Here is a 10682-nt window from a genome sequence, read left to right on the forward strand (position 1 = left end):
ATAGTCTTTGGGGAAATTCCACTTTGAAATTCTCTTTTCCCTGTCATTTTTACTTTACAGTTGAGAGGACAGGGATGAGCTAGGAAACAGAATCTCTCTCTCTCTCTCTCTCTCTCTCTCTCTCTCTCTCTCTCTCTCTCTCTCTCTCCTTCCTCTTTTTAAAATGACGTAGGAGTTTGGACATTCTCCCTACCCCCACCTCCCCTCTTTGATTCTAACCCTGATTCCTGAAGAATTGTAGTTTTCCTTTTAATGCTTGCTGATTATCACACCCGGGAGGAGCAGGAGGGGCTGCCCAAGGAAGTGCTCCGGGGCCGATTCCCATCACCGAGGAGCCCCAGCTGCCCGCGGAAGTCGCCGGGTCCCGGTCAGGCGGGTCACGAAGCCCGGCGGGGCTGAAGCGCGAGCACATCTGACAGAGGCTTCCACGCGTCCCGCGGTGCGCCCGGTGCGGCGGGGGCACCTCCACTCCGCCGGGGCCCGAGTTCGCTGGGGGACAACTTACTGCGCTCGCCGAGCGTCCACACTGCAAACTCACAAGCGGGAGGGGGGAAACAGCCCAGGCTGTGCGGTGCCGAGGAGTAGAGGCAACAAAAGACCGAGAGACGAGGGGAGGGAGGCAGAAACGAAGGGAACCCTGGCTCTGGCCCCTCGCTCCCCGAAAGCGCCCCTTGGATGCTGCTGGGGAGGCCCTCCGGGCTTCTCTTTGGGGCTTCTGGGGCCCGCGGCTCAGACAGGTAGTTGGAAGAGAGAACAAAGCTGCTCCCGGAGGCAGGAGGTGGCCTCCGGGCGCCCCGGGGCGGGGAGGGCCGAGGCGGAGGAGGCGCTGTGCGCCTGCCCTCTCCCCGCTCTGCCCCGTGGCCCGAGCGCTCAGCACCGACTGCCTCCGCCGCCTCCCCTCGCGCCTTCTCCTCCCCGGGGAAGCGGCCAGCTTCCGAAGGGGCGGGTGGCAGGCGGCTGAGGACCCGGGGGAGCGGGGAAGGCCGGCGGCGTCGGAGGGAGGGTGCGCCGGGGGAGGGGGCGGGGCGGGGGGCGGGGGAGCCCCCCCTACGCCGCCGAGCCGGGCGGGCCCCGACCGCCACCCTGCCGCAATTTCCCTGTGTCATGGCTCCGGTCTCTTAGCAACAGCCGCCAGTCCGGCCGCCCCGAGCCGCCGCCGCGGGCTCAACTCCACCCGGCGGAGCCCGGCGCGCCGCAGCCACACAAAAGAGGCGCGAGGGCCGGCGGCGCGGCTGCAGGGGCCCGCCCGGGAGCACCGCGCTAGGAGACGCCGCCTGCGGGAGGAGGAGCGGCGGAGAGGAGGGCTCCGAGACGGGATGCGGGATGCGGAGGACCTGACACTTCTTGGAAACTCTTGGAAATGGCTCCCGCCACGGCGCCGGAGGGGGCTGCGAGCCTGGGGCGGGCGCTCGCCCCCGCGGGGCTGCTGAGCGGCGCTCCGATGAAGGGCCCCGGGGCGCTGTCCCTGCGCTCCGCCGTCGGCTCGGGCTGAAAAAGTTTCTCCATGGTTCCTTTGTGTTGCCCGAGCGCCCGTTCGCCGGCCCCGACCTCCCCCGGTCTCCCTGGGTAAGTGAGCGATCTTATGTGCGGAGAGTGCTGCCATTTTGAGCAATTCTGCCAGTCCCCAGCCCCCGGGGCCACTCTCCGCCCCTCAGGTCTCGGAGCCCCCGCGACCCGGGCTGGTGTTCGGGGACAGGCTTTTTACCGGGAGGGCTACACAGGATGCGCTGCCCAGAAAAAGCGAGTTCAGGATTGCCCTCACTTCGCTCCTGCCTGTCTTTCCAGAAGCGGACGCGCAGCTGCTGGACTCATGTGACTCCAGCCAACATCAATAAGCAGACCACAGCCAGGGGCCAGGGGGTCGCCGCCCTGCCAGTGAGGGGCCGGGGGTCTAGGACCTGGGTTGGGTGCCAGACACAGAATAGCGCTCCCAGCCTGTGGGCTCCGAACCTCCGAGCCTCAGAGTGGGGCTTAATCCATCATGAGCTGAGAACTTGAATGTCTCTCTTGGAAGCAGTTGTATTTTTAGACATCCCTCCTTTGCTTCCCCCATCCTCCATTCCTTAACCACGGTAAGACCAGCTCCAGGCAGTAAATGGCGAGGGCAGCCAAGCTTAACAGCTAGTTTGTTATCTTTCATTGGGTATAAAGGAAAACCTCAAAGGTGGGTCTCCCGTGGCATCTGACCTTTGTCTGTATGTCATGTCAGATGTTGATACATTGAAAGGGAGTACAGCCTTCTACAGAGCTGAAGGAATAATAAATGAGGGAGTTAATTACTAGCTATTAAACCCATTTTAAAGATCTGCTGTAAGGACGGTTGAAATCCATTCCAACCTTCCTTACATTCTACCGGAGCCAAAGCTGCTTTGCTGAGGAGAAATCCAAGTGGGTGCCCCCCTCCCTCAAGACATCCAGCATCCCGGTGCACCTGATCGATGCCACACAAAACATATAGCCTTTCTCCATTGGGAGAGCCACCCTGCCAACCGAGTTCGCTTCTAAAATGTCTGGTCCTTAAAGCCTTCTTTGAGATAACTACGGATCTCCAGATTATTTAAGATGCTGAACTCCAGGGATCACTTACAACAGTCTATACGTTACAACCACATCGTAAATGAGCCTATTTATTTGAGATGAGAGATGTAGACAGTAAGCTATTGTTTTTTTAATCTGTACTTACTGGTGTAGCTCATTCTTATAATAAAATTTAAAAGCTGTATAGATGTATTCTCTATACTGAGCCCTCTCTAATCTACCTGGTGCTTCTCTTTACTGAAACCCAACTAAGTTCCAAAGAGATAATGATTTGCAAACATTGTAAAGAACTGATTACCATGTATCCCCACTGATGGAGAAAAAAGATCCTGCCTATATTGGTATAATGGAGGAACTCAAGGGCCAAAGCGTTGCACCCAAACACCAGTGAAAAGCAAAATTCTGCCTGCCACACGTTTTCAAGGGACAATTTATTCTAAAACATGAATTATTTGATAAAGGATAGAATACCAAAAGGTTTGGGAGTGATAGCTAAATCTTTCCGTTCATACAATGCCCTTAATTTTAACATCTCATAGGAGGGAACACAATCAATGGAACAGAAAATGTTTTACTCTGGGGATACAGCAAGACAGAAATTTTTAGAGGCTGCCGAATAACCACAAATATGCATTTGTGAATTTACCTACCCAGGCTTTATTACTAACGGCTAAATAAACTTCCTAAGAGTAGTCCATTGATTTTTGCCACCCTCCCTTCCTAAAAATGACTTCATGAGAAAAGGATGAGAAAAAACAAAACAAAACAAAACAAAAAACCTTAACTTTGGCTTGGGGGAAATGTCATTCTACAAATCATCATATTATGCAGACTGCTTTACCTAGTTAATTGCCTACTCATTTGAATACTGGAATTCTGTAGCATGCTTATGGCACTTGAATAAGGGGTCAGAAAGCTATTATGGCAGAGTGGTTTTTTAACTCTAATTTTCCCATGTGAGAAAAAGATCTTTCTCTTGGAGATTCCAGGGAACATCTTAAATTCCCTGATGAAATCTGGCACATGATACCTTTAAGGGAGTTCCTCTAGGGAGCAGAGAAGGCCAGAAGGAAGAGCTCAGTTACATAAGCAGTTACCTAAAACTAAATATTCCACCCCAAGAAGCTGTCCAGATGTTGCCGAGAGGAGAGAAGGCTGTGCAAGGGATCTGCTTGCACTTAGCTATAGGAACAGGCATAGGTGGGAGACAACTTTGTGAAGGGATTTATTGTCAGAGTATTGCAATATCTCTGCTGCTTCCCCAGTGATGAACTCTCTATTAATTATCTGAAGTAAATAAACTGCCTGACTGCCATTATATGACCTTTAATTTTCATCCAGTGAAATAAATTCCTTTGTCTTCATACGGTAGTAACTTTTGTGACTGTTTTGGGCCACACATTGACAGATTCCCCAGCTTAGGGAGACTTGAAGCTCTTGTGGCAGCTCCCTTGAAAAATCTTCCAATTCCAGTAGGACTAAAGGAAAGAATCTTGCCAGGAAAGTCCTTAACGTTCCTACATTTAGTTTTTACTAATGGCTGGAACTCCGTTGTTCATTTCAAACCCTCATATTACCCATGGAATGTATGGGGGAGATGGACGAGGAGTGGGGAGAAGAAGGCATACTCTCATATTGTTTTCTCACCACCTATTAGTTATTGCAATGTTTTATAACAACCTATTAGTTGTTGCAACAACATTTCCCTTCCCTAATGTCTACCTGGCCCCAGCTTCTGTACACGGCCTTCGTTTGGGTTAGCGGATAAAGTCCCTGGGGAGGGACACATTTGGAGTGGGATCTGGGAGCAGGGCAGTTGCAGCGTGAGATGTCACTGCAGCCAAGCCAACACCTTCTGATTGTCTTCCTCTGCTTTGCAGCAGGAGGAGGTGGCTGAGCAGCTAGTGGGCAGTTGGCGCCCTCCCTGCGCAAGCCTCCACCCCAGAGGCTAGTCCCGCACTCCACGAGTTCGCCATGATCGCCACCGGAGGCCTGTTGAGAATTTCTGCCAGAAAGCAGGATCCACTCCGCCCCCCAAGCCAGATCCCCAAGCGCAAGCGGAAAGCCAAGAAGAGGCGCAAGAACGACGTGGTGGTGGTGAAAGGCAAGCTGAAGCTGTGCTCCATCTCAGGGCTCATTGCCCTCTGCGGGATCCTGGTGCTGCTGGTGGGCATAGCCATGGCGGTGGTGGGCTACTGGCCAAAGGCCAGTGGGGCCAATCGGGAGGGGGGTAACCAGCTGCCACCTGAGGGCAGCCGCCACCGAGTCCCGACCACCGCCAACAGCAGCAGCAGTGGCAGCAAAAACCGGTCCAGGAGCCACCCTGGGGCTCCAGGGGGTGTCAACTCCAGTTCCGCGGGCACGCCGAGGAGCACGCCTCCAGCGCGAGTCGCCGCCCCTTCCTCCTCTTCCACGTCTGTGGGCTTCTTCTTCCGAATCTTCTCTGGCTACCTGCACTCTGACAAGCTTAAGGTCTTCGGGCCCCTCATCATGGGCATCGGCATCTTTCTCTTCATCTGCGCAAATGCGGTGCTCCATGAGAACCGGGACAAGAAGACCAAGATCATCAACCTGCGGGACCTCTACTCCACCGTCATCGACGTGCACAGCCTCCGCGCCAAAGACCTGGCGGCCGCCGCCGCAGCAGCGGCCGCAGCCGCCTCCTCGTCGTCGTCTGCCCCCGCCGCGGCGGCCCCCGGGGCCGTACCGCTCAACGGCTTCCTCAGCTACGTGCAGTCGCGGGGCCTGGAGCTGAAGCCCGGGAGCTGCGGTGGCGCCGGGGACGCCTTCGGAGCGGCGGCGATGCTGGCCAAGGGCTCGTGGCAGCTTCAACCCGCGGCGCTGAGCGGCGGCCGACGCCGGGGCGCCGCGTCCCCGCCAGACTTGGCCTCTTCCCCGCGCTGTCCGCGGGAGCCCCCGAGTCTGGCCGAAGCGGTGTACAGCGTCTACCGCGAGCGCTCCGGCGTGGCCGGCCGTCGCCGGGCCGCCGCCGCGGCCGCCAGCAGCTGCAGCAGTCCGGCTCCCTGCAGCCCACCCGAGAGCTGGGGGCGCCAGAGCACCGCCAGCTCCCTCGTGGGCTCCTCGCTGAGCGCCTTCGCGCTGCTGCCCTTGCAAAGAGACCGCGACAGGGACAGGGACGGGGACGCGGAGGGCGCTAGCTGCAGCTGGCAGATGCCGCCGGGGGAACGCGGCTCCCTAGAGATCCCGAGGGGCGAGCTTGACCTGAGCATGACCAACCTCCGCGGAGCCAAGGGCAGCGTGCGCCTGGCGCGCGGGGAGCTGGAGGAGCCCGAAGGCGCGGTAGCTGCGCGCGCCACCAGGGGGCAGGGCGGCCGCTTGCCCAGGACCGGCAGGTACGCGGCCTTGCGGCGCCGCAGCACCAGCGGGCTCCCGGACTACAGGGCGCCGCCGTCCCCCGAACCCCCGCCCTCCCGGGGCAGTGCGGACCCTGACTCCAGCCCTCTGGCCAAAGCCGCCTCCACCTCGCCACCCCTGCGGCTAGAGGACTCGCCCCCCACCAGGCGGAACTCGGGGAGCTCCCAGTCGGATGACCCATCCAGCAGCAATAAGGGCTACGCCCCCCTGCAGGAGGCCGGCACCTCCTCTGAGTCGGTCTTGGACGCAGTAGCGGGTCAAACGCCAGACTCTGTGGTCGCCCCTTCTCCGGATGCGGAGCAGAGTCTCCCGGAGGGTGCCACTCAAGAGCCACCCACGGCCGAGCAACCTCAGCCGATGCAGAGGCAGTTTACAAACAAAGAGAAACTCTTCATGATTTCCAGGTCTCATACCACAGGGGTAGAAGAAGGAGAACTGGAAAGCACAGACATTTAGAGAGGGGGAAGAAGGAGAGAAAAAACGGGAGAAACGCCTACTTGAATCAGTGCATTAACAGGTCCCTGTTTCTTTTGTGGACTTATCCGAGGACATCATTCAATATCCAAAGAGCTGCAGAATGTTATCCTTGAATTGCGTCCACAAGATTCCTGTAGATAACGCCAAGGAATTTTTTTTAAAGCGAACTAGTCTTTTTATGTCCGATGGTGATTGTATGTTCAATGAAAACCAAATGTGTTAAAAGGTCAGCAATCTAGTCCATTAGATAAAAATTCTTTTAATTTTCTTAGGATCAAAATAATATATTTTTGACGGCAACTGTGCACTTTACTCCAATTTTTTTTTTAATCTCTAATTTTCCGACCCCTGTACTCTGCGCTGGTTTTGCCCATAGCCGCTTGCAAATGGCAGGCTTTTTTTCTCCCTCCCTTTGCGAAACATAGAAGAGTTTGTCTCAGTTTTCATATGTTACTTACTGAAGTCAAAGCCAAAAGTGTGAGTAATTCAGGAAAGAACACTTTCCTTGCCCCACCCTACTCTGCTCACCCAATGCCCAAAAGCTTCTTTATTTTTTAAAAAGGTGCGTATGTTTTGCTACTAGGGTATGTGGTGGAGACTGGAGGGGGCCAGGAACTAGATGGACTGTTACATTCCGAAATTTATATCAAGTACACTATGCTTTATTGAGTGTTATCACACCTGTATTGAAAATAGCATTAATATTTAAAATCTTTTTAATAAAAGAAGTTTCCAAACAAACAGTTAAACATAATATTGCCTCATTTTGCCTTGGAGCTAGCTCATATGGTACATTTAAAATATTTTGCTATGACACTGCTACCAGGATTGTTGTGATCTTTCCCTAAAGTACTCAACACCATTGTCAAATGTCCAGTGTAATTTTAGGCTTAAAATGTAGGGTAGTATTTAGCATTTGGGAATTTCTCTTTCAAATAGAATGAAAAGTTAAGTAAATAGTAATTTCCTATGATACATCTTGTTTACCTCCAAGCATTAATTTGCAAAGCACCAGGCTTAATATTCCCTTCCCATCCTCTTGGATATCACTGATTATAAGTTCATGGTCTTGAATCCATGGCCTGCATAGGCAAAAAGATAATGTTTTAATAATTTGATAGATTGCTTACACCTGATGTCATTAAAAGTGAATTTGTTAATTTTCAAAACCAGGAGACAAGATGTGGTCATTTTGGTCCCCGTGGGCAAAGCAGCTAGTCCTGTAGAAAGAGTGCAGATTCAGAGCTGACCCAGCTGGACCCAGCTGTTGACATCTCCTAGCTGTGTGGCCTTGTACAAGTTGCAAATCCGGAGTCGACATCTGTCTGTAAAATGAAGAGAACCAGACATACCTCATGGGCTACGAGGGGAATAGAACAGGGTTGGGGTCAGAGAAGGGCTTATATGTGTGGAGTCCAGCAGAACCTTTGGCCCAGAGGATGTATTTAATAAATGGTGGTTATTGTAATTATTATTACCATTATAATATGTTTTCTGAATGCATACTTTAGAAGAATGGACCTTCCTTCAACTTGAACTCAAGAAAGTCTAGCCTGAAATCTGTGATATCCTCCTATTATCTGTATAACCGTAGACAAATCACTTAATCCCTTTGGGCCTCTGATGGATGATAGACTTTCTGTGATCTCCTTCAGCTCTAAAAGCCTTACTTAAATTCAGGGTCTCATCCTGGATGTAATCATATCACATTTGTACCCACACAAAGAGTGAATATACGTCATCAACTACCATTAGTGCAACATTCTGTAATACATTTTAAAAGGGCCTAATTTATTCTCAGATTGGATCTACATTAAACTAATAACTCACTTTAAGGCTATAGATTAATATATTGGGCTCTTCTAAAAAGCAAAAGTGAGTTTGCACTAATGAGTGACAAGCAAGTGTAATGAGACCTCAAGGTAGTGTTAAATTTAAACAGTCTCAATTGCTTTATCACACTTCCAAAATAAACGTCAAACTTCCTTAGGTTTTCTTCTCCATTACCTTAGGTACTGGATAATTTATATACTGAGATAGTGTGTTACTTAAAAGGGAAAACAGGTTCTGGTGTTCTACAATACCGTTTCCAGTCCTCGGAGAATGCACTGTAAATGCTACATTTATCAAATGCTAAGTGACATATAGCAAATAATAAAACTAATACCTCTTAGCTTAACTAAGGGGAAATGGGCAGAATAATGTCTATATCTCACAAACTTTAGACAATTCCTATAACAAACTGACTAGACTTGATGATACCGAATGCCTAGCTATATTAATCAGATTAAATGAAATCTAGCTCATGTTGATATTGTACACACAGTCCCTCTGAAATTAAATAATTTTAGCAAACTAACTCAGTTCCAGATCAGATATTATCTAACTTAACTATTGAACAATTTAACTACAATTTTTTTTCTGAAGATAGTAAAAGATCAATTTTCCAATCTCAACTTTCCAAATCTTGGGAGGAGTCTAGGATTTCTTTATACTTCAGAGGAAGTATATGTAAGTCTAGTAATTCACAATCTTAATTTTCATAGGAGCAGAAATCTGCAATAATAATGCTAATTTTCACTCAGTACTTACTGCGGCCTAAATACTATTGTACGAACTTTGTACATATTACATCAGTGAATCCTCACAGCAACTCTAGTGAAGTGGGATTATTATTATCCTTGTTTTACAGAGAAAGACAGTGAGGCCAGAAAGATGAAGTCGTTGTTCAGGGTTACACAGCTGGTAAATGGTGGATCCAGGATTTACACGGAGTTTGGAGGATTAGCTAGACCTGTTGGCAGATGCTGAGTTGAAGTTGGCATTTCTGGAGACCATCAAAATACTTTCTACATTCTTCATTTCCTGCTAAATCTCTTTCCAGACCACTCTCAGAGAAATACAAAAAATTGTCAGAATGAATAGTCAGATAAAAAGCTGGAGTTTGTGAATCTTCAGACTGGCATGAACAAGCTTTTTTCTAAGTGACTTTTCAGGGGTTTTTGTACTGAATAAATAGGAGTATTTGAAAGGGCCTTATAGATCATGGAGTCCCCCCACCTTTAATTTATAAATGAGGTTGCTAAGATTTAGAAAGATGGAGCACTTTATTCAGAGACAAACAGCAGTAGCAGGACTCGAATGTTAAATTAAAATAATTGCGATAATTGGTGTGATGTTATTTTTCCCCTGAATTTCTTTCATGTACCAGCTGCATGACCATGGGCAAGCTACTTAGTCTCTCTGTGTCTCAATTTCCTTTTCCACACAATAGGAATAATAATGTCCCTGCCTTACAAGACTTGAGTAAAGATTAAATAAACTAATATTTGTTTAAAGTACTTATAATGGGCTTGACACATAGAGAGTATCATAAAAAAGTTTGTTCATTTTATTTAAAATAGAATCAATTGCTAAACAGTTACTTCATGTGACCTTCCTTTTTATTAATAAAATAATTTCTGGCTTAAAAATCTAAAGTGTAAGGCAACATAACATAGTGGCTCAAAGTGTGACTTGGGGGCTTATATAAGATTATAGTTGGGTCTTCACATCTATTAAATGGAGATAAATAGCATTTGACTCATAGAACTAATTATTTAAGTGAGGAATAAATAAACTAATATAATTAAAGGACTTAGAACAACTCCTGGCACATAAAAATATTCAATAAATGTTAACTACTATTATTAAGGCAAAATACAGAAAAGCAATTAGTAGGCTAAATTTACTACTCAGTTGCTAGGGATAACCATAAACTTAATGTACTAAAAAGTCGTTATAATTTAGATATATTAGCAAGAAAAATTAGACCTTAACAAATGAGGGCTTATTCTGCTGCAATGCCTCCTGATAGAACATAGAACTATCAAGAACTAGATATATGCTCCTTATGGTCCCAGGATTACAATAGGATTATAATATTACATAACAATGAATGAATGCCCAGGCTGGTACACATGGCTGTATTTAGCCACAATTATTCCATTCTATTTATTGAGGCTAGACATATCAGAAAGCCTAGGGGCTTTCTCAGATCCCTGAGATCTCAGCCCCGTATCTATTAGGCCTTAAGTAAAGATCAGGGCTCTATTGATTTATTTAAATTGTCTAGACAAAAGCTTTCTCTATATTAATTTTTTATTTAGTAATTTTGAGTTATTTAAGACACAGTTTTGAAATTTTTTGAGCTAGAGAACTTAAAAAAAAAAAAACCCTGATGTATAAAATTAGTACAAACTAAGTATATGATCTTATATTTTAATGAGGAAAGTATTTTTGCCAAGATGTAA

At 48.4% G+C, this 10682-nt stretch overlaps 1 protein-coding gene across 2 annotated transcripts; it reads left to right on the forward strand.

Annotated features, from left to right (window-relative positions):
- Positions 1-210: 210 nt before the first annotated feature.
- Positions 211-7131, forward strand: TMEM200C (transmembrane protein 200C). Of its 2 annotated transcripts, XM_078347787.1 has the most exons (3): positions 211-737; positions 1123-1566; positions 4419-7131. In XM_078347787.1, exon 3 carries the CDS (start codon positions 4513-4515, stop codon positions 6367-6369), a length of 1857 nt encoding a protein of 618 aa, XP_078203913.1. In that variant the 5' UTR covers positions 211-737; positions 1123-1566; positions 4419-4512; the 3' UTR covers positions 6370-7131. The 2 variants fall into 2 exon arrangements, with proteins under 2 accessions (XP_078203913.1, XP_002757122.1); XM_002757076.7 differs by lacking the exon at positions 211-737 and having other exon boundaries at positions 1089-1566.
- Positions 7132-10682: the final 3551 nt, after the last annotated feature.

Source organism: Callithrix jacchus, chromosome 13, assembly GCF_049354715.1.
Source record: "Callithrix jacchus isolate 240 chromosome 13, calJac240_pri, whole genome shotgun sequence".
NCBI classification, from domain to species: Eukaryota; Metazoa; Chordata; class Mammalia; order Primates; family Cebidae; genus Callithrix; species Callithrix jacchus.